The sequence below is a fragment of the Desmodus rotundus genome, chromosome 8, assembly GCF_022682495.2.
Source record: "Desmodus rotundus isolate HL8 chromosome 8, HLdesRot8A.1, whole genome shotgun sequence".
Taxonomy (NCBI): domain Eukaryota; kingdom Metazoa; phylum Chordata; class Mammalia; order Chiroptera; family Phyllostomidae; genus Desmodus; species Desmodus rotundus.
Genome location: NC_071394.1, coordinates 84609525 through 84633862, shown reverse-complemented (window position 1 = coordinate 84633862; position 24338 = coordinate 84609525). Strand labels below are relative to the sequence as shown.

At 36.9% G+C, this 24338-nt stretch overlaps 1 protein-coding gene across 7 annotated transcripts in view; it reads right to left on the bottom strand.

Moving 5' to 3' along the window:
• The window catches only part of CFAP20DC (CFAP20 domain containing), a 228669-nt gene that overhangs the window by 85380 nt on the left and 118951 nt on the right, over positions 1-24338 (bottom strand). For all 7 annotated transcript variants that reach the window (XM_053930177.1, XM_045192383.2, XM_045192384.3 and 4 more), the window contains 2 exons: positions 15999-16163; positions 653-789 (listed from right to left, as the gene is read on the bottom strand). In XM_053930177.1, coding sequence (XP_053786152.1) covers positions 653-789; positions 15999-16163 — 302 coding nt within the window. The remainder of the gene's footprint in view (positions 1-652; positions 790-15998; positions 16164-24338) is intronic.

The following is a 24338-nucleotide window of genomic DNA, read 5'->3' as shown; positions in this document are numbered from 1 at the left end:
GAAATTAATCTTCACATTTTAGAATACAGGAAATGCATTTATTTTCTGTAGACTCTACATAGAAGAAATAATATTTAGACAAATAAAGAGTGAGAAAAAAGAGAAAATGAGGTTACAAAGTTGGTGGAAAATTAGAAAGGAGAAAAATAATGTGAGATAGAACAGAAGACCAGCCTCCCAGACATGTAAGCTAAAATGCACTGATTTGCTGCATTTCATCTTTAGTGGAACTGAAAATCACTGTGTATGTCAGAAATTAAGAGGAAATTAAAAATAAAAATATATCATTTGAGAAGCTGTTAATTAAGAAGAAATTAAAAATAAAAATTTAACATTTGAGAAGCTGTTCATTGTAAGGTGTCTGGTGATGATCCAACTCCTTCTTGAAGGAGACCACAAAATGTGATCACATATATTTAAGTTTTGTGAGCATATCTAATAAAAAGAATACTCAGAAATGTTAATTATGTTGACATGACAAAACGGAAACAATTTTGAGGTCTTTTAAAGTCCAGAATTTCTGATCAAAATGGATTCAAGCCTTCTGCTTTTGGCACATAGTCTCACTGCCACCCCCCACACCCCGCACTGGAAAAACGCTTCTCTTCCTGTGCCACTCATGTGTAGATAAGCTCTTCAACCTTGCTCCTACCTCAGTGGATGTCCTCATGTTATTTCTTCTGCCAGAGAGTGGAGGCGGTCCAAGAACTTTGGATCCAAAGGCGATATGACAAACATCTTGATTTTTACTGTTCCTCACAACACCTGTTCCTCTGTTAATAAACTGATCTGTTTTGTTAAAGGAAGGTAATAATGGTTCATTAATGCGTGTAATGGTAACATAATGTTGCAATGTTTCTAAAAACCCCTCCCCGCAAGCACTAATGAAAATGCAGATACCCAGGTCCAATATCGGCTCTATCAGATCTGTAGGATTAGAATGTTGGGTGTGGGGCAGGGGTGGGTGTCTGGGCAGAAATCTGTAATTTTAACAAGTTCCACTATCATTTAACAAGGTCACTATCATTTCAGAGCTACTACCACAAATATTTTTCCTCAAAGAAAAAAATGAAGAAAAATGAAAAACTACTAAAAATACATCTTGTTCTCTCTTTAAGGAAATAATTTAAACAAAACTATTCAGCTCAGCTAAACAAATATTTGCTTGAGCACTCTTGGGCATTTCCTAGAGGTTGTGAGTGACACAAAATAGATAAGACACATTGCTTGCCCTCAGGGAGTATGAAAGGAGGTGCCAGCGCAAGTAAAAGTCACTACAACATGAGGCAGACCAGTGGAAATGAAGCATAAAGTGACCTCTTAAATGGACCTTGAGTGACTGATAAGATTTCAGTCAATTAGAGGTGCAGGGTACCCTAGGCTGGGGAACGCGCCTGAATAAAGGCATGGAAGAGCAACAAGGCAGAGTATGTTTGGGGAATAATGAAATTACCAGTTTAGCTGGAAGGATAGACTAGGGTCACATTGCAAAGAGCATTAAAATGCTTAGAGCCTACTGTAAACTTCTAGGCAACCGGGAATCTCTGGTTTGGGGGAGAGAGAGAGTAAATGGGCATCACCTCCAGGATAAGGCAAGTGTAATCACCAAACGCTGCTGCCTTTTCCTTTCGGGAACAGAACTGAATGACATTTCAGAGTCTTCCCTGCAGTTACTACATGGGCCATGTGATGGAATGGGAGAAGTGTAAACCACTTGCTGGCCCCTAAAATCTCCTGCACAATTCCCTGTGCTCTCTTTCCTCACCTCTTGACAAGATGCAGAAGATTCAGGGAAAGGCTTTAAGGCCCCAGAGGAGTCACTAGATGAAAGGAGCTCAAGTCTCTGAATTACCCTGTGGAAGGCTGCCTAAGGAACTCTTGATTAGACCAGAACTGTGGGGTTCTTTGTGACTGTAGTTAGCCTCCTTATTCTGATAAAGTAGGTGAGGGTTATGTCCCTTAACTCAAAACACTGCTCACAACCTAGAAAACCTGCTGTGACCAACCTGAGTATTATGATGTTGGCTCTGAGTTCCACAGTCCTGGACATTTAAGAGCTACTGGCCACTTTCTGTCTGAGCTATTCCCTTGAAAACATTCTTATCGTTAGCTAGCTGTAGAGCTGCAATTTTACATGTGGTGGTATTAAAAACCACTTTTCCATACAATAGCATGAGAAAAGGCATAAAAGTTTGTGAAAACAGAAGCTCCAAATACTTATATCTGAGTGGAATATGTGTGAGTGCATGGGTGTTTTTAGCGCCTGTTTTTGAGTTTGTAATAGATGAAGTTGAAGAGATGGGTAGGGCTAGATTGCTGAATTGATTGGATTTTTGCTGGAGAGAAGATCTCGTGTGGATGCTAAGTGGTGAGAAGATATGCTATTCCAGTTTTCTTCAAATTCCTAAAGCCCTATTAAGTAGAAGACATTTCATTTGCCCAAACGGCAGAATCAGAACTAATGAGTAGAATTTGGGCAGTGAATTTTCTGTCACTTTGAAAGTGTTCAAGCAGAAGTGTGAAAAGCTGTTCTGGATATTGCAAGGCAGATGCAGATTTCAAATGACGCCCTGTTTTCTGTCTCTAGCCTGGTGCTCTCTTCTGAGCTCCACTCTTTGTATCCCCTGGCCATTGTGAACGGGGCTTCTTTGATGTCTCAAAGACACCTCAAACTGAAAACCTGGTCTAATGAATGGCACCAAAATCCATCCAGGTTGAAAAGCCAGAATCTAGATGTCATTCTTGACACCTCTCTCCATCCTCTTCATGTCCAGCCCATGGCTGCTTCTCTCCATCTCCTCCACCAGCAATGAATTGCAAGTGGCCATCATCCCTCTCCTGGATGATTTCAAGGCCTCTCAAGTGACCTACTACATCTGCTCTGGCTCCCTGTCCCATGCCTTTTCCAAAATACAGCCAGAGTGGTCTTACGCAAACATAAATCTGATTGAGTCATTTACTTTCCGCACTTAAAACTTTTCAATGGCTTCCCTGCTACTCTTAGGATTAAGAAAAAAGCCCTTAAAATTACCTACCAAAATCTGTGTGTTCCATCCGTCTTCAGTTCACACCTTACACCCCTCATTTTCTGCCCTCTCAGCAGACTGGCCTCCTCAGTTCTTCTTGCCTCCCAGAGCATTAGTACCCATGGCTAGAAGACTCTCTTTTTTCCTCTAGGCTGTATGTTTCAGCTCAGGTATCACTTCCTTAGACAATCTTCCAGACCGTTCCGATTGGGGTAAATTCCCCCAGTATAGGTAATCCCATAAACTCTCCCTCACAGAACTTGTCAGACTTGCACTTCCACATGTGTTTATGGGTTTCTCTGATAACGTGTGCTTCAGGAGATATAAACTCAGTGGCCTGCTTTGTCACCCCTAATTCTGGCACCTAGCTCTGTGCCTGACACAGAGTACATAATAAATCTTTGCTGAGCAAAATGAATGGATCATTAAATGTAATGGATCAGAAGAGAAGTTGGATTAAATGACCAAATATTTCTAACTATGATTAGAATTTTATTTTAAGAAAAATCCAATGGTGGGTTTTATGTGTAAATCGAGGGCGAAGACTGAACAGAACTGAAAAACTGCCAGGATGCGGGGGATGAGAGAGAAGGGTCAACAATGACCAGGACATTGGTATTTATGTGGTTGGTGAGACTCTCAAAAGCAGCAGTGCTTTTCAGAGTTACGGGTGAAAGTTTGTAGCATTTAACAAATAGACTTGGCTGTGTATGAATCTGAATTTTTTTCAGTCATTTATAAATATCCACTGGAGTCAACAAAACACAGTTAGTCTCTTAGGATCAATAATATGAAGAAATGACACACAAATTCCAGGTCAACTGGAAAACTCTATCACAGACTGATCATTTGTACCTTTTGTGACCAGTAAAATAAATCCTGGACCATTGATTTTGTTCTCAAATGTGGATTTCCCAGAAAGAATTAGCCACTGAGGGTACTGAAGGGCTGTAGGGGATATGGCATAGGCCTAGATGGGAATTTTCAGTACCACAATAAGAGCCTTTTTTACTTCCAGTGATGGGAACCATGAGGCTATGGTTATAGTTTTCTGTTCGAACATCCTACAGTGGCAATTTCCTTGATGTATTTTCTTCTTCTTTATCTATATGCCAGTTCCCCTAGTTAATTTAAGTTCCTTTGAGTAGAGAGACCATTTTGGGGTACTGTATGTACCCCTACCTGCTGACCCAGCATAGCACGTGGTAGACAAAGGATAAATCTCACCCAACTTGTAGACAGTATCCAAGATAAAAAGAGGATTTGGGGGAGGAGGCAGTATTGAAAAAAGTCATACTGCAAAAGGTACAAACTCAAGCGTATTTTATTCAAGTGTAGAGTAAGTGAGTCATGGGATGCAATGTGCCGCATGGTGCCTATAGTTAACGTTGTGTCGCACATTTGAAAGCTGCTAAGACAGTAGATCTTAAAAGTCCTTATCATAAGAAAGAACTTTTTTGTAACTATGTTAATGTGGCTTAATGTGGTGATCATTTTACAATATATACAGATATTAAATCATTATGTGGCAACCTGAAACTAACTTACAAGTCCAACACAAATAGTGCCCCCTTTTTATTACAAAAACTTTTATTACAGAATCATAAGCATGTAATTCTGTAATGTAACAATATCACACTCAAGCACACTATATGATATTTTAGGTGAAATGTTCAAATTAAAACTATAAATTATTACACCCATATTATTACCCTATCAACCACACTCAAGCAGGCGTTACTTCTGCTGGACCCTGTATAATAATGTTTATGTAAATTATACCAATATAATTTAAAAAATCAATTCCAGCTATAATTCCAACAAAATAAACATATCAACTAGTTCATAGTTGTTTAAAAAATGAAAATTCCTAAGTACTTTGAATTCCTTAGAATTTCTTGTTTAGCAGTAGTTACCCAGTGAATATAAAAGACATACCAAAACCTGATCTAATATAATCCCCTAATCACAGAAAAGTATGCTTTCTGTATTTTTTACAAGACTATGTGCTATAGGATTTCTTCAAAGAGTAATATACCACTATGTTTTTAAATTTAAATTTATTTTTTAACTTTACAAATTTTAGTACACTTTTTTCCCACAAAGTATACCTAGGCTCTACTATTTAGTATCTCTTTAATGAACAAAGCTTTTTAAACTTAGTACAATTAACACACACATTCCTTTTTTTTTTTTTTAAGGAGGGGACAGTGAGGAGAGGGGATTACAGGAACTACTATAAAGGACACATGAACACACACATTCTTAAAGCCTATTTCACTTTAATGATTCTCTGTTTATAATCATATTGTCATAATTATCTCTATAAACATGTATTATAATGTGAGTCTATTATGATAGGGTCCTAATTGAAAGCTACAAGGAAAAGTAATTTAGACCTTTGGTTTCTAAAATAAAAAGTAGAAGGGACAAAGTTTCTGTGAGAGAAATCTTAAAACACAAGCAGAAATATATGCCTTTTGAATTATAAAAGGGGCTCTTTTAAGAGCTGACATCAATATGCATAACATAAGGTTAAAATCAAGATTAGATTAAAGTCATGTTCTAGGCATTTCATCTTCTTGAGTTTGTGCAAAATGAACTTGGTGTAGGTCAGAGATGTTACTATTAATTATTTTTCTATTTTACTGAGGGGTAGATGCCTATGGATTATAAAACCTGAGGGTATACTTTCTAATTGTCTTTTAGAAAAATAAACATTCATTATTATCTCAAGACACAATGTTGTAATTATCACAGTCATTGCACTTTGCAGGGTTTTCAAAGCTTAACCAAAAAAACGTGCTGAATTTTCAACTGTAATCATTGCAGGGTCATGCTCAAGACTTGTATCTATTACCTAATAATCAAATCAGAATTAAACTTCTACCAGAATCCAGACTTTGAATGAATTTTTATTTTACTATATGTGCATTGTTATAAAGAATCTGAAAATTACAAAAGAAAGGTCTATTTAGTAGAGCAATATTGTTTTAGACAAGGTACTTAACCTTTCTACACTTCACCTTCTTCAGTAATAAGATTGGGATAATAGAAGTACCGAAGTCATGTGTTTCTGTCATGTGTTTCTATATATGAAACACACATATAATATGCTAAAAACTATCCTTAGTAGGCAGCAAATGCTTAGTAAATATGCTATTAATGTCTTCCTTCTTGAATAGCATTTAATAATTGGCAAAGTTCGCTCACATTCATTCATTCTTTCAGTAGTGACTGGGCACCCAGTCTGAGCAGCCACTGCCCTCGGCACTGAGTAAGACAGGGAGTAAGATGGACACATCACCTTCTTCAAGGAGCTCCCAGTCTCATGCAGGAGACAGATATTAAAGCAAGCAATTCATAAATAACTGCATGATTAAAACTGTCATAAGAACTATGAAGGAAAAGTTCAAAGGGTTTTAAGTGTGTGTAACAGAGTGTTGCTGTGTTGTCTTTGGGGTCAGGGAGATGACAGTCAACTTGAGATTTAAAGGATGACGGATGTGATGATGCGTACATGATCTCTTATGCAATTTCCAATCCCTTTGTGGGACATTAGCTCATCTCTACAGCTGAACAAACTGGGACTCACAATGTTTATTTACTGTCCACACAGAGCAGGGGCTCAGAACCCATGTCCCAAGGCCTTTTTGTGTCTTCCTTTCCCTCCATGTGATGCTGCCATTGGTGGCCCAGGAGGGCAACACAGGGGATTCTTCCTATAACCACTATTTATTTTCTGGGCATTTTGGTGAAAAACCTTTATTTAGCTATCTGAAAAGTGCTTTATTAATGATTATATAGAGTAATATTAGAACTTCATAAATGTGATAATTAATGTATATGATGAAGACTGATGGGGTTTAAACCAGGAGGAACAACTGGGGAGTGAGAAAAACTACATAACCCAGGATTCCAGTGTGGGAAATAAAGCCTCAATCCTCTGATTGAAAACACCTGTGGGGGTTTAGGTGTCAGTGGGAGAAACTCCCAGCCTCACAGGAGAGTTCACTGGAGAGACCCATAGGGGCCTAGAACATACACAAACCCACCCACCCAGGAATCAGCACCAGAAGGGCCCAATTTGATTGTGGGTAGTGGGGGAAGTGACTGAACAGTACCAGAGAGCAGAACAAGAGGCACTGTTCCCTCTTGGACCTCTCCCCTACATGCAGCGCCACAACTCAGTGACCAGGGTTGCCCCACCCTGGTGAACACCTAAGGCTCTGCCCCTTAGTACATAACATGTGCACTGAGACCCCCCCACAAAAAAGGGGCCCAAATGAAAGAACAGATCAAAGTTTCAGAAAAAATACAACTAAGTGACGAAGAGATAGCCAACCTATCAGATGCACAGTTCAAAACACTGGTAATCAGGATGCTCACAGAATTGGTTGAATATGGTTGCAAAATAGAGGAAAAAGTGAAGGCTATGCAAAGTGAAATAAATGAAAATGTACAGGGAGTCAATAGTGATGGGAAGGAAACTGGGACTCACATCAATGGTTTGGACCAGAAGGAAGAAAGAAACATTCAACCAGAACAGAATGAAGAAACAAGAATTCAAAAACATGAGGAGAGGCTTCAGCACTTCCAGGACATCTTCAAACGTTCCAACATCCGAATCATAGGGGTACCAGAAGGAGAATAGGAAGACCAAGAAACTTAAAACTTATTTGAACAAATAATGAAGGAGAACTTCCCTAATCTGGCAAAGGAAATAGACTTCCAGGAAGTCCAGGAAGCTCAGAGAGTCCCAAAGAAGTTGGACCTAAGGAGAAACACACCAAGGCACATCATAATTACATTATCCAAGATTAAAGAGAAGGAGAGAATCTTAAAAGCAGCAAGAGAAAAGGAAAGAGTTACCTCCAAAGGAGTTCCCATAAGACTATCAGCTGATTTCTGAAAAGAAACCTTGCAGGCAAGAAGGGGCTGGAAAGAAGTATTCGAAGCCATGAAAGGCAAGGACCTACATCCAAGATTATTGTATCCAGTAAAGCTATCATGTAGAATGGAAGGGCAGATAAAATGCTTCCCAGATAAGGTCAAGTTCAAGGAGTTCATCATTACCAAACCCTTATTATATGAAATGTTAAAGGGACTTATCTAAGAAAAAGAAGATCAAAAATATGAACAGTAAAATGACAACAAATTCACAACTATCAACAACTGACCCTAAAAAAACAAATACAAACTAAGCAAACAACTAGAACAGGAACAGAATCACAGAAATGGAGATCACATCAAGGGCTAGCAGCGGGGGAGGACAGGAGAATGGGATAAAATGTACAGGGAATAAGACGCATAAATGGTAGGTAGAAAATAGGCAGGGGGAGGTTTAGAATAGTAGAGGAAATGGAGAAGCCAAAGAACATATATATGACCCATGGACATGAATAAAGGTGGGGGAATGTTGGTGGGAGGGGTGTGCAGGGTAGAGGGGAATAAGGGGGGGAGATGGGACAACTGTAATAGCATAATTAATAAAATATATTTAAAAAAGACAACTGTGTAGGTAAATGATTAATGCAGGAAAGGCCCTGGTGAGTAAAATAATTTTTTAACTTTTGCAAATATTAAAACCAATACTTAGGCTTATTTCATTAAAAAGTTTAAGACATTTTTTAAAAGGCAATAAAAGTAAAATTAGAATATCTCTTTCTTCTCTGAACTTGAGTAGAACCTTAGACAATGTAAGAACACCATCTGTGTATTAAGTTCAGATATGTGAACAAGATAAAAAGAATTGGTGATTTCTGGGGCGGGGTAGATATAAGGGGTTAAATGGTAAAAAAATGTAATAAAGTATAATATATTACTATTTTTCACAAAGTCCTAATTTATTAAAAAGTTATAATACAGGCTTTGGTAGATAACTTGCATCATTTGGGCTTGGAAATTTAAGTTTCCAAAACACAAGAAGGCACCCCAGCAGATAACCCTGAAAAGTAGTAGTGAGAATTGCATCATAATGCAGGTCAGCAATTAAGAATGCATCTCTGAAACGAGACTGCCTGCTCTTCCTAGCTGTACTACTCACTTCCTCAGTGAGCCTCAGTTTCCTCATGTGCAAAATGGTGATTATGATGACTGCTACATAAAAAGGTCTATCAGAGGATTAAATGGGATACACTATAGGAGATGGTTAATTTTATCTGTTAAATTGACTGGGCTGCAGGGTACCCAGATTAAACATGAATGTGACTGAGAGTGCTTTTGGATGAAACTAACATTTGAATCAGTAGACTAAATAAAGCAGACTGCCCTCTTCAGTGTGGATGGGCATCATCCAGTCCATCCAGGGCCTGGATGGAACAAAAAGGTGAAGGAAAGGAAAATTTGATCTTTCTGCCTGACTCCTTGAGCTGGAACATTGATTAGTCTTCTCCTGTCCTCACACTGGTACTTTCACCATTTAGTCTCCTGGTTCTCAGTCCTTTAGACTTTGACAGAAACTATACAACTGACTCTCCCAGGTCTCTGCAGATCCTGGGACTTCTCAGTCTCCATAATTGTGTGAGCCAATTGCTATTATAAGTCTGTCTGTCTGTTCCTGTCTCATTCATTCATTCATATATATATATAAAAATAAAAATGATACATGTAAATATATATAAACTATATAAACAATATGTATATGTAAATATGTATATTTACATATATATATAAGTTTAACTCTTACGCTATGTAAACGGTTTAGTGCTTGGAGCATAGTAGGAACTCAAAAAGTATTAGCTATGATGATGAAGACAATGATGATGATGATGATTGTTGCTTAATTATTTGGCTAGCATTTTATTCAGTCATTCAATCACTTAATCAACAAATATTTCCTGAACTCCTGACAGATGTATAGCATTGAGCTAGATGCTAGGGATACAACAATAAATAGGACCCTGCTGTTTTTAAGTGTAAATTCCAGAGTGGGAGACATCAATATGCAAATAAGTAAACAAGAAAACATCAGGTAATGATAAATAATGTGATGAAAATAAAAACACAGTGATACTACAGAGTGCCTTGGGAGTTACTGGAGATCACTGATGATTATAGTCCCACGTTCACTATTAGTGAGAATGTATGTCAGTATGACTCATACTGATATAGTATATGTTATCATATAGTGTATTTCCCTATTATTACCGTAAACAAGTTTAATATTTAACTATATTCTTAAATATCTTATTTTGCCAATAATTCTGGATTTCCTTCCCATTATATGTTTTACATGCAAATATTGATATTAAATAAATATATTTTAATTTTATAGCAATTCTTTGGGCTTTAAAAGTAAAGTATACAGAAGAAACTAGAAATGTCTCATAATTGTTGTAACATAATACATCTGTTGACATAATAAATCATAAATATATTTAGAAAATTAAAATTCTCTAGTAAAGATACAATATGAGAAATTAAAGTTTCATCTTCCTTCCTTGCCTCTACTAGTCCCTGTACCTAAAGCTAATTTCCTTTAAAAATGTAGGCCTACACCAGCTTCCCTAAGCAAGTAGCAGTGGGGTCATACAGAAACAGCATCCTCAGTTTCCATTTTTTCCTGACTGACATGGCTTAGAGGCTTTTCCAGACCATCACAGGAAGATCAGGCCATCTATATACCTGCATACATGATATCTTATTGTGTGACTATTTAATCAATTCCCTACTGTGCAGTTTGTCTCTAGGTTTTTCTTATTATAAGCAATATGGTAACAGACCTCTAAAGGAGAAATGTAAAGGTTGGTGAGTCAATCCTGCAAAATTAGCACAATTATCAACTGATTAAATGTGTTTTTCATATTTAATAATATGTTTTATATATCAAAGATTTTTTCAACATTTGGCAGAAATACCAAAGAAAACTTAAAGCTCACTGTGTAAATGAATTGTGACATCTGTGCTATAATGACACTGGATCAATGCCCAGGCTAAATTTCTTTCACATTAAAAAATTTTTAAATGAAGGAATGTGATCAATTATACCTCATTTTTACTAAAGACAGGGGTATATCTCAAATATAAGAGATGGCTGAATTTATTCTGAATTATTATCAGACACTGCAACTAGAAATTGTGGCATCTCTTTAACCAACAATCCTAAGACACGGTTTATCAAAGTCTGATTTTAGAAAAGAAGTTAAAAGATTGTCTTGTGTTTCCCTGAAGTCAGAATCTTACTCCTTTTTCTTGTAGGTTCTACTTTACAGTAGATTTTGTTTTCACAACGTGGAACCCAAGAAGAAATTTTAATAAGGATTTCACCAATGCCAACTAGTTAGATGATTACTGCATGGTTTTGCTAGATGTATTAATTCACCCATTTGCAATTGTGCTAGGAGATAGGGATGTCAGTCTCTTATTTAAAAAGGAGTAAAAACACAATAAGACTGCTGCTGTGGAAAGAAGGGTGCTTAAGAGAATTGCCTCCTAATTTTTAAGTAAATTACTGGTTTTGATTTGCACCTAGTGGACCATTACATCTTGTCATTAGTAGCTGAATGATCAACTTCAATAACCAGACCTGATTCTCTGATTTAATTAAACTAGGGTCCCATTAATGAAAATAAGATAATCAGACCTCACAGTCATCTGCAGACTAACATCCATTAGCTAATGTGCACCAGGAATGGAATTGCCCAAGCGAACAGTACAATGTTTGGTGACACTGGCTTTATGGAAACACAATTATTTTATTGATTTTGTTAAATCCTTTTGATCAAGTTCTGTGATCTTCAACAAAATGCACCCTAACACAGAAGTTTCAATGTTTCCTTTTTTGTTTGGGTAAACATGCTAGAAAGCATCCATAGGAAATACCTACTTCTTCCTGTAGCAGCTTCATTGGTATGTCTCAATATGAGCATTTATAATAAAATACAATTTACATGAGTCCTATACAATCAATTATGAAAACACACAGTCATTTTTCATGCAATTCAAATCTCACCATGGGGAGTCCATTTTTTTAGAAAGACAAAAACACATAGTTCAAATTAAGAAATACCTCCTGGCTTTTCTATGATTAAAAAAGCCTGTCCTTGGGCTCTATTCATTAGCTACCCCTTTCAGATAAAATATCTTACACAGGAAATTATAATTATTATTACATTCACCGATAGTAAATTTTAAAGCCTGCGTATGTCAAAGTTAGCAATTGAAAATTATTTAGAGGAAGAGAACCACGAAGTTCAGCACATGTCCCTGTAATCTCGGCTGCCACGCATGTGCAGGGAGATTTACTTAAGAGAAACAGTCATAACTCTATGGGTATAAATGAATATAAGTATAACTGGGATTTACAGGGCAGAAGAAATATGCTGTTAGATGATTATTAATTTTCTGTATATATAACTCAAGTTAACTATTATTATGTATTGGGAGCCCATTTTTAAAGTTTGCAAAAATATGAACTAGTATCCTCTTCTACAAGTTGGGATCAAATAGGGCCTATGAAAAAGTTTCTGTTTAATTACAATATTGGATTAATGTTATAATTAATATTTATTCAAGTTCCTGTTTAATCTCAGGCATCATGTGTCCTTGAACTTTAAATAAGACACTTAAAATATCTGATCATAGACGTACATTTTCTTTGAAAGACATAATTAATTATTAAAACTTTGAGACACAGCCTTGGCCGGCGTGGCTCAGTTGGTTGGAGCATCATCCCATGGACCGAAAGGTTCCTTGCTGGATCTCTCCCCACTCAGGGCACAAACCTAGGTCGCAGATTCCACCCCCGTCCCTGGTAGGGCACTTATGGAGGCAACCAGTCAACGTTTTTCTCTCTCTCTCTCCCTTCCTCTCTCACTAAAAGCAATGAAAAAATGCCCTCAGGTGAGGATTAAAAAAATTAAGGTACAGAGAAGACATTTACAATTGCTGAGGGTTACCTGACAGGCTTTACAGCTTAAGCCTTTCTGTTACCGAAAACTATTACCGAAAACTACCGCAGCCTATTAGGTACAGATAGACCGTTTGGTCACCCAAACCACTCTTACTCATTTCATTCTGTGGCGACTCTTCCATTAAGATTGAATTGTGACCCAATGTGTTTATACTGGCTGTCTGGGTCGTGGGATCTTTATCTTCCTTTTATGTTTTCTGAAGGTCCTTTCATGAAAATGGATCGTGTATGTCTCTCTCCCCAGCCCCCATCTAGAGATAGTATATATCATAAAAATACAAATTCTGACTATTTATGCCCTCGTTGTCAAAAAGTCTTGCCCAAAGCTGGTAATTCTGGAAGCAGGCAATGGAGACATGGGGGTTCATTATATATTCCCTTTACTGTTGTGTAATTTTAGAAATTTCACAATAAAAGGTTTAAAAACGTAGTGCCTATTTACACATAGTCCTCTGCCAGGGTTTATACTGAAAAAGTTGTAAAATCAATCCCAATTCTTTAGGAATATATGACTTAGGGCATGTGATGCTGATGAAGATTGATATATACGAAATTCACTGACTAAATGAATGTAGGATAAATAGAGTAAAACAGTCCGTTTTTGCAAGTCATTCATTTCATCCTGATTATCTTTTTCCTGTTTCTACTCTGGCCTCTCTCAAACTTTGACCATTCTCTCCTCCCTGTCTGTTGGCTGAGAATCACCAGTTTTTCTCTGCAGTTCCTTTCAGTGTCTTCACGTTTGGCTTTCACAGCCACTTGTCATTTAATGCCTAGCTGGATGCAAAGGCATCTTAGTTGTAATCCTTAATCTCTGCTCTCGTTTGATTTACAAGTTCATATTGAATCCTGATGTCAATTTCAACTTCCTGAAAAGGAAATTATCATTCCTCCACTTTAGAAACATGAAGTACACTCTTCTTGTAGTTCCAACACAGCCATTCTGCCTCCTCAGACCGTTCCCCTTAGCAACCCCTCAGCCAACTCTTCCATGCTGTTTGCTGTCCCTTTATCTTTGCTCAGTCTTCTGTACCATCTTACACATCCATACGTCCTATATTTATTTATTATAAACATATATACAATAATTTATTGAATACTTTCAAGATCTACTTCCTCTGTAAGTGCCCTATCATGGCCATTTCACCTTCTTCTGAATCACTTCAGTATGTATGAGAGTCATCTGAACCACGTGAGTGTTGTGGGGAGGAGTGATCTGGTGGTTCTCAACCCTGACTGCACATTAGAATTGCTGGGGGAGTTTTTTTTTAAAATCCATCCCAGGCCAATTAAATCAGAATCGCTGGGAATGAAGCATAGACATTAGGAAAATTTTTAAAAAATCAGTTATTTTTAAAGTGTCCCAGGTGATTCTAAAATACAGGAGGTTGAGAACAACTCACCTGAATAATATTAGGCTCTTGATTTTGTAAGCACTACCCATTCATTTGGTCAGTAGCAATGGGTGACTACTCCAGTGGCAGAAAACTGGCACGCACTGGCAGATATTGTTAGGCTTGCAGAGTGTTTCAAAAAAAAATTTAGACTTCAGATAATATATTAAAATTGGGAGATTTATTATAAACATTGGGATACCCAGCCTTGAATAAGAAAATGGAAGATCTGATGAGACTAGGCAACACTTCTGCAAGGCAACACTTGGCTAGAACTGAACTGCAGTTACCCCTTCTAGACTGAGAATGAGCTTCTAGTTTGCTGCAGTCCTCACCACTCCCTAGAGTTCCCTCACAGGGGCTGAGTGTTAATCGCCATCTATTGTATCATTTGTGTAGTAGTTAATGTTACTGTATTAGTAGTAGAGAATGATGTCTTTGATGCACTATCTCAATCTTCTTTCCTAATGCCTCTTCCACTCCCATTAAGGCTCACTGTTCAAGTAGAAAATGTTTCTCTGTGTCAAATATCCAGTTATTTAGGTCACGTTATTTGTGTTATCAGACTGTCCTCTATAGTAACTTAGTCTCCAGTCCCTGGCTCAATATTTGATAAGCACTATGATAGAAGCTAGGGAAATAGAAGAAAGAGGAAGTGACACTTTATTGGGGAATGCAGACATATTAAAAAGTATAGCAAAAAAAGGGGGAAAAGTCATAGAAAGAGAAGAACAATGCTTGTGAGAATTAGGAAAGGCTGCAAAGAAGCGGTGGCATTTGAATTGGGTCTAGAAAGATAAATGGGAGCTTTTCCGGCACAAAGGCAAGGAAGCCATGTTAGGCCAACGATACAGCAATTCCAAAATATAAACATGTGAAAGCCACAGAGTAATCAGAAAATGACACGTGGGGAATGAGAGAAAGGTCTCAGAGATAAAACTGTGGAGTAGGTTTGGGATAGGGGAAGTTGGCTTTGTGTACATTCTCAAGGGTTTTTCATGTTGTCTTCTAAGATAGTGGGAAAGACATTAGAAGTCTTTAATTGAAGACTAACAGAATCACATTTCTATTTTTTTTTTAAAGCTTTTACTTATTTATTGTTAGAGAGAGGAAGGAAGGGAGAAAGAGAGGGAAACATCAATGTGTGGTTTCCTCTTGAGTGCTCCCTACTGGGGACTTGGCCTGCAACAGAGGAATGTGCCCTGACTGGGAATGGAACCGGTGACCCTTTGGTTCTCAGGTCAGCGCTCAATCCAGAGCCACATCAGCCAGGGCCACATTTCTATTTCTATTATCAGAAAGATAATTCTGATAGCAACGTGCAGATTAACTGAGAGGCTAAGGTGAGTGACAGTAGGGATTAGAGCAATGGATATAGCAAATAGATAGAGGAGACAGATTTGAGTGCTGTTTGAGAGGTATAATTGGCAAGACTTGGATGCATATAGGAAAAGGAGAGGAATAATTAAGGATGTTTTGATATATCATGTAAACAAATCCAGAAAATATTTTAGTTGCTAAAGAGAAATTCAAAATAATGATTTATCACTGACATGAGTCATAATATTTAACTTCAAATTATAAAGATTAATTGCATGCTGTTTTCCCCCTTTATTTTGTTCTTACAAATAAACATGCTTATAATTTAGGTGTTTAAGTGCCTACCTGATTCTGCTGAACTTAGAGGATGACCTCCAAATTTTTTTACAGTTTGGCGGAGTTTGGTCATGTTTAGCAGCTGTGTAACTTGTGGAACATCTGTTGTTAGTTGGCAGCTTCGTGGAATATTGTCCGTAGGTTCAACTGTTGGAAAGGAAGCACCATATCCAGCTGGAAATAAAGACATTCAGTACCAAAATGTAAGCCATTTCTGCCAAATGGACACATCTTATAAATGAAACCAATTAAAGTAAATCATTTTAGAATACGACTGTGGATGAGATACTCAAATTTACATCCTTGGTTTACTCATCTGTAAAATGAGCCTGATAATTTTACTGCTTATTTTTAGGACTATAGAGAGGACTGAATGAGACAGAGTATATAACATATGGAGCGGGTTCAGAGACTTGTGCAATAAGTAAGAACATTCACTGGAAATATATTATATTTGTTTTTCAATACTAGATTGTACCTTGAGAGAAAAGCTAGTTAGGTATGCACCAGTGAAGATTTCTGGGAGTTTATTGGCTCATTTATATAAGATCAATAAGTATAATGACATTATTAAATAAGTGCTATAGTCATTTTATGAGTAAATTAAAGTTTTCACTTTTTATTTTGAAAGAACTTTAAATCTATAGAAAAGTTACAAAAATAGTATAGAGTTCCTATATGCCCTTTTCCCAGCTTCTCCTATTGTTAACATCTTATCTCTGAATACTTTCAAGGGAAAACCAGTTATTATAGTTAAAATAGTATTTTATTATTATAATTCATATTTCTAATGAGATTTGATAATGTTCATATATATTTATATGGATATTTAAATTTCAGTTTTAGCAAATTTTCTGCTCATGTTCTTAATCTACTTAACTATTAGAACATTTTTTCTCATTTATTTTTACAACCTCCTTTATGGCAAAGATATTAAGCCTTGTCATATATAGCAAGTAGGAATTAAATTGGTATTAGCATTCCAAAACGCAATTTTACTACATGTATGAAAAGTCTTAAAAAGGTACATGCCATTTTACTCAGTAAGTTCACTGTATGAATCTACCCTAAGTAAAAAAAAAACAAAAACAAAACCTCAGACAAAGGTCTATGAAAATAGGTGTTTAAAATTTCTGAAAAATAAACAACTTGAATTTCCAGTAAACAGTCACAAGAAATTATATTTATAAGGATGGTTGAATGATATGGGAAAGACTCAATAAAAAGTTAAATAAAAATCATATATATAAAACTCTCATCTCACTGTAGGAAATTAATAAATAAAATGTATGAATGGCAAAAAGACAAAGAAATATACCAAAATGTAAAATAACTTTTGATGGTTAGCTTAAGCATAGGGTTTATTTTCTTCTTTATAAAAATGTTAAAATATAATGGAAAATTTGTTTGTGTAACTGTGAATATGAGTAGTAAGAAAAATTTAATCAATCATCCCTCAAAAAACATCCTATGTAAGTGTAAACTCTAACCACATTTGCACGGGCAATCTGAATCTTACAAGAATGTGACTGACATGTAAATCAGATTTCACATGAAAAAACTCAGATTCCCTGTGTCACCTCCCCTTTCTGTCCATCTACTCTCCCTTTGTACCCGGAACTACTTCACTACTTTTTGGATTATTATTTGAGGAAAACTCTGGGAATTACAAAATCTTCAATAAAAGGAGAAATTAAAAAAAAACTATTGGTTTACTATTTTAAAATAAAGACTAATCATTAAGACCATTTAATTTAGCAATTATTGATCCTCAAACTTTCTCTGAGCCTCTGTGGAGGAATACATGGAAAATCAGTCTCGTTTTTGTGAGATAAAACTATGAGGGAGCTTGGTGACCTGGTAGTTGGATGTTCTGATAAACCTAAATGGACGTTAACTCATCTCCCCACCACCCACACCTCACCGCTAACCACCCCCACCACATCCAAGTAGTAAGTCATTTTATTTTGTTGGGTTTTTAGCACTTATAGTTTAATTTAAAAATAAGAATTATGAAAACAGCATCCCACAATAAAAAGTAATCAGTGCTATACTGTGAATAAATAGAGGGCATGGCCTGTCTTCATTCATTCATTTACTCATTTTTATCATTCAGCGAATATTTATTAAACCTCTATTATGTGTCAAGCACTTATCTAGTTGCTGGGAATCCAGTGGTGATTTAGAGTAACTCTGTCCTGGCCTTCTTGAAGCTTACGCCTAGCAGAGAATATGAAACAAATGATACACATATAACTATTTAGTTATAATTCTGTTAAGTGCTCTGAAGGAAAAGTTCAAGGTGTTATGAAGTCTAACAGCACAGGGTATCACTGAAAGTCTCTGATAAAGACACATTTAACCTGAGTCATAGAGGATGAGCAGAAAGTGGCCTGGTGACATGGGGAAGGAGTGATCATTCAGATGAAGGGAGGAGAGCATTTGAAGACTCTGAAGGCAAAAAGGACTCCAGTGCATTCTAGGAACTGAAAGAAAGTCTGCTCTGCCAAAGCATTGCTAGCTTGGAAGAGAATGGTGGGATAATCCCAATGGTGTATTTAGTCAAAGCGGATGCTCTATAAATGGTCACGGACAAAAGCCCCTTAATAACAGCTGACCTAGATTAAACATAGCTGCCAAATCTGCCACTTTTCTTTGGTTGTTCTTTGTACAGCTACATCCTGAAAAGTAGTACTCCATACACATTTTATTTGGATGGCACATCTTTCTCCCCAGATGGCAAATAACAAATCAAGCTGGGAATCAGATATTAAGGGACCGGGGCCTGTCTGCATTGTTCTGTCAGACAGGTTCTGTCTTCTGGAATAGACTGTGTACGGAAACATGTAGACTGCTTAATTAACGCCTGAAAATGACATAGTTGAATTCAAACTGCTTTTGTTAAATTTGAAAGAACGTAATGTTGGTTGTAATGGTCAGCTCAGAATGGCAAAATGGTACATGAAGGGAAAAGCTGACAGAGTTGCTCATGTTGTATCCAAACACAACAAGGCTGTGGGGTTTTCTGATGTCTTTGCTCTCAGTATCAGTTAGTGTATTATTATTATTAGAATGTTTGAGTGACATTGTAACTCTGTTTGCCATAAAGTCACCATAAAATGAACCATTCTGTAGGTGTCTAATAACTTTTGATGAGGATCTTAACTAGCTTTAAGATTTAAGACATGATTATATATATATAAAGCACTGTCTCCAATAAAAATCACCACTCCCATTTTTTGTGGGGAGGATGGATGCCTTGTAAAATAGGGATATTTATAAATCTGTTTTGTTCATGGCTTCTCCTAGTTCATATAGTTTAAATAAGGACTAATTTTATAAAAGTTCACTGGTCCCAGACTCGATTATATTCATCTTATTTCTATGGGAATAGCCTGCAGTGCCTAGCACAGTTTCTTATTTACATAAAATCTTACCTCTCTAAAACACCAGTGAGAGATAAGCAGAAAACACAAAATTCTCTAACTGCCAAAACATTTGTCTGAGTTTGTTCTGCCTGTTATAAAAGAATATTGTAGACTGTGTGGCTTATAAACAACAGAAATTTATTCTCACAGTTCTGGAGGCTGAGAAGTCCAATATCAAGGCACCAGCAGATTGGTGTCCAGTGAGGGCCCTATTCCCAGGTCAGAGATGGCCATCTTCTTTCTATACCCTCATATGGCAGAAGGGGTGAGGGAGTTCTCTGGGCCTCTTTTTTAAAAAAACATTAAAAAAAATCCTCATCTAAGGATATCTTTGTTGATTTTAGAGAGAAAAGTAGGGGGAGAAGGAGACAGCAAGAGAGAGAGAGAGAGGGAGAGACACTGATGTCGGAGAGTAACATGGATCAGTTGCCTCCTGTATGTGTCCTGACTGGGAACTTAACCTGTAACCCTTTGGTGCACAGGACAATGCTCCAAGAGAGCCCCCCAGCCAGGGTACCTGGGCTCTCTTTTATAAGGGCACTAATCCTATTCATGTGGGCTCCAGCCTCATGACCTAATCACCAACCAAAGGCCCCACCTCCAAATACCATCACTTTGGGGATTAGGTGTCAACATATGGATTTTAGGGGGATACAGACATTTAGTCTATAAAAATACTGATACAAAGTCCAGGGGTTTTTTTTGTTTGTTTGTTAATTCATTCATTTGTTCTATAACTATCAGATTTTCTCTAGGCCTGACATGGATTCGAATCCCAACCTTTAGGAAGTTTACTGTACAATGAACAAAGACATTGTTATGCAGTATACTATAGGGGTTAAAAGTACAGATTCTAGAGCAAGGTGCCCTAGGTTCACATTCTGGCTCCACCACTTGTTAGCTGTCTGACCTTGGCGTAGTAGTTTGCCTTGTGTGTCCTACTCTCCTGTCGGTGAAACATGGATCCAAAAATATTTACCCTGTAGGGTGGCTGTGACGATTAAATGAATTAATGCATATAAGGGGCTAAGAATAGTGCCTGGTACGTAGCAAGTGCTACATAAGTGTTTATTATTAATAAAATATAAATACTTATGTAAAATATCTCATTACAATGTTGATGAAACCACCACATCTTATTATGTGCTTTCTATAACAAAAAGTATTGATGTTAAAAGGAGTAAGTCATCCTGGATTACACTGAAAACTCAGCTATCCTGAATGAATCATACTTATAGAGTTGTGTTTTAAAAAAATAACCTATTGAAGAGGAATTCACAGTCACACAAAATTAAGCATTTTAAAGTGAATGATCCAGTGGCATTTAGCAAACTCACAATGCTATGCAACTACCACCTCTACATAGCTCCCCAACATTTCCATCACTTCAAAGTAAAATCCCATACCCACTAATCAGGTTCTCCCATTCCCTGCAGCACCACAGACCCTGACCACCTCAACTCTGCATTCTGTTTCTCCAGATTTATCTATTCTGGATATTTCAGATAAATGGAATCACACAATATGTAACCTTTTGTGTCTGTGTGTGTAATATTGTACATACCATATTTTGTTTCTCCAATCATCTCGTGATGAACATTTGGCTTATTTTCACATTTGGGCTATTAGAAATAATGCTGCTATGAACATACATGTACCTGTATCTGTTTTCCATTCTTTGGGTATATAGCCAGGAGTGAAGTTGCAGGGTCACAGAGGAATTCTCTGTTTATGTTTTTAGCAACGGCCGAACTGTTTTCCATAGCAGGTGACCATTTAGTGTTCCCATTAGCAATGTGTGAGGGTTCCCGTTTCTCCACACCCTTGCCAGCACTTATTTTCCATTAAAAATCAGTATAGTCATCCTAGTGAGTATGAAATGGTATCTCATTGTGGTTTTAATTTGCATATGACTAATGATGTTAAGTATTTTTCATGTGTTTGCCAGACATTTGTATATCTTCTTTGCAGAAATGTTTATTCAAGTCCTTTGACCAATTTTAATTAGGTTGTGTTTTTTTTTTGTTGAGTTGTAAGAGCCCTTTGTATATTCTAGATACTAGATTATATCAGAATATACATTCCCTATAAGTAGAACCAGAATATATATCCTATCTTGCAAATGTTTTCTCTCATTTTATAGATTTTTCAATTTGACAGCCTCCTTTGATGCACAAATGTTTTACGTTTTGATGTCCAGTTTATCTATTTAAAAGCCTTTTGTTACTGCACTTTCAGTGTCATACTTAGGAATCTTCGGCCAAGTTGAAGGTCATGAAGATTTAGATCTATTTTTTCCTAGTACCTCTTACACAAGGGTGGGCAAAAGTAGTGTATATTCATGAGTACGTGAAACACAGAGTTTATTCTTATGTTATTATTGATTACCATATTATTTGCATAGTAGCTGTAAATGTAGTTTTGCTCACCCCTGTATTTAGGTCAATGATCCATTTTGAGTTAACTGTTTTATATACTGTGAGGTAGGGGTCCAATCTCATTCTTTTGCATGTGGACATTCAACTGTCACAGAAGTTTTTTTCCCTGTTGAATGTTCTTGACACCCCTGTCAAAAGCAGATGTGTGGGTTCATTTCTGGTCTCAATTGTATTCCATTGGTCTATATGTCTAGCCTGACTGTTTTGGTGTAGCCTGGCCAAACTGTTTTGATTACTGTAACTCTGAGGTAAGTTTTGAAATTTGAAAGTGTGAATGCTCCAACTTTGTTATTCTTTTTCAAGATTATTTTTGTCTATTTGAATCCCCTTGAAATTCCATATAAATTTGAGGACCAGCTTTTCCATTTTTGCAAAAAAGGCCATTGAAATTTTGAGAGACTGTATTGAATCTTTTTTTAAAATTGTTGTTCAAGTACAGTTTTCTGCCTTTCCCCCCCACCCCAGCCCAAGACTCCAGCTCTCCCCACCTCCCTCTCGTTTCTACCCCGTTACCCTGGTTAATTGTCCATGTGTCCTTAATCGCTCTGCAAACCCTTCACATTATTCCCCTGAAATTCCCTCCCGTCTCCCCTCTGGTCACTGTCGGCCTTTTCTCAATTTCAGTGTCTTTGGTTATATATTTTGCTTGCTTGTTTATTTTGTTGATTAGGTTCCTGTTAAAGGTGAGATCATATGGTATTTGTCTTTCACTGCCTGGCTTATTTCACTTAGTGTAATGTTTTCCAGTTCCATCCATGCAAAGGGTAGGACTCCTACTTTCTTTCTGCTGTGTAGAATTCCATTGTGTAAATGTACCATAGTTTTTTGATCCATTCATTTACTGATGGGCACCTAGGTTGCTTCCAGTACTTGGCTATTATAAATTGTGCTGCTATGAACACTGGAGTGCATAGGTTCTTTTGGACTGGTGTTTCACAGTTCTTAGGATATAATCCTACAGGTGGTATCTCATTGTGGTTTTAATCTGCATCTCTCTGATAGCTAGTGATACTGAGCATCTTTTCACATGTCTCTGGACCCTCTGTATGTCCTCCTTGGAGAAGTGTCTGTTTGTATTGAATCTTTAGCTCTCTTTGGGTAATTAATACTGACATCTCAATAAAATTAGGTCTTGCAATCAATCCATGAACACAGGATGTCTTCCCATTTATTTGGGTTATCTTTAATTTCTTGTGGCAATGTTTTATAGTTTTCAGTGAAAAGTCTCTCACCTCCTTGGTTAAATTTATTCCTAGATATTTAATTATTTTGGATGCTGTTGTAAATGAAAATGTTATCCTCAGAATTTTTCAGATATGAAGTATTAATATAAATATTTTATATATTTAAGTATAAAACTGATATTTTAATCGAATAATTGTAAGTACTGATATACAGATATTCATGACCCATATTTGCGAGATCTATTCTTGGTTGCTGGGCACCTCTGTAATGCTGGGACATTATCCCCTTTCTTGTCCTGCATTGTTTGCTAGGGAAGGGCATTTTAAATTCAACTCCCCTGCAGAAAGGAGTGAGAATGCAGCTTTAAACTGATGAGATTGGGTCTGATGTACACTCACCTGACCTGAAGATAAAGAGAGAGGTGGGAAAACACTCAATAATGTTAATTATTAAAAACACTAAACCTCTCCAATTGCTGAGAAAGTTAAACTTGTGTACTGTTGGGGAAGGAATGGTTAATCAGTTAACCATTTGAACCATCAGTTAACCAAGGAATGGTTAATGGTTGGCCTCGAATTCCACCTGTGACCTCAGGGCAAGATGCCTCCTGACCTCAATGCGATATAACATTGGCCTGGTTTTCCTCATAAGTATGATTAAGACATTGGATTAGATGACCTTGAAGGCCCTTCCCTGCTCAATGAGTCTGTTTAGGTGAGACATCATTGATTCTAGTTTCTTTCTGTGACCTTTGAAGGGATGATTTTCTTCATGTTGCTTGACACTCAATAAAGGTTTATTAAATAAAGACAGTAAATGAGTGAATAATTGAATGAACAGTTAGCCAATCCTTACCTCATTAATTCATCAAACATTTATGACAGGATACCAGTGCCAGGGCATGTGGAAGAGATAAAAATGTGGAGACCCAACCTATGCCCTCAAGAGTCTCTCAGTCTCGAATCACACCTTTCATTATTCTCTTCTTGCATCTCTAAACACAGAACACATACTTCCCAGTACTGATAACTTAGAAAGAATACTGAATTAGGGAGTCAGGAAACCTGTAAAATCATCATTGGCATAGCATGCACCCATGCTTAGTAGATAATCACTTGCTCTTTCCTGTCTTCTCTTTCTCTCCTCTTTCTCTTCCTATCTATACATATATTCTATTTTTTCAAAAATACAGAAGGATACAATTTAGTCAGTAATTCAGTCATGCAAATACCTAAAAATACTTCTCCCTGTACCCTCAGGAAGCTTTAAAGTACCAAACTAAATTAAATCAGCCTGTT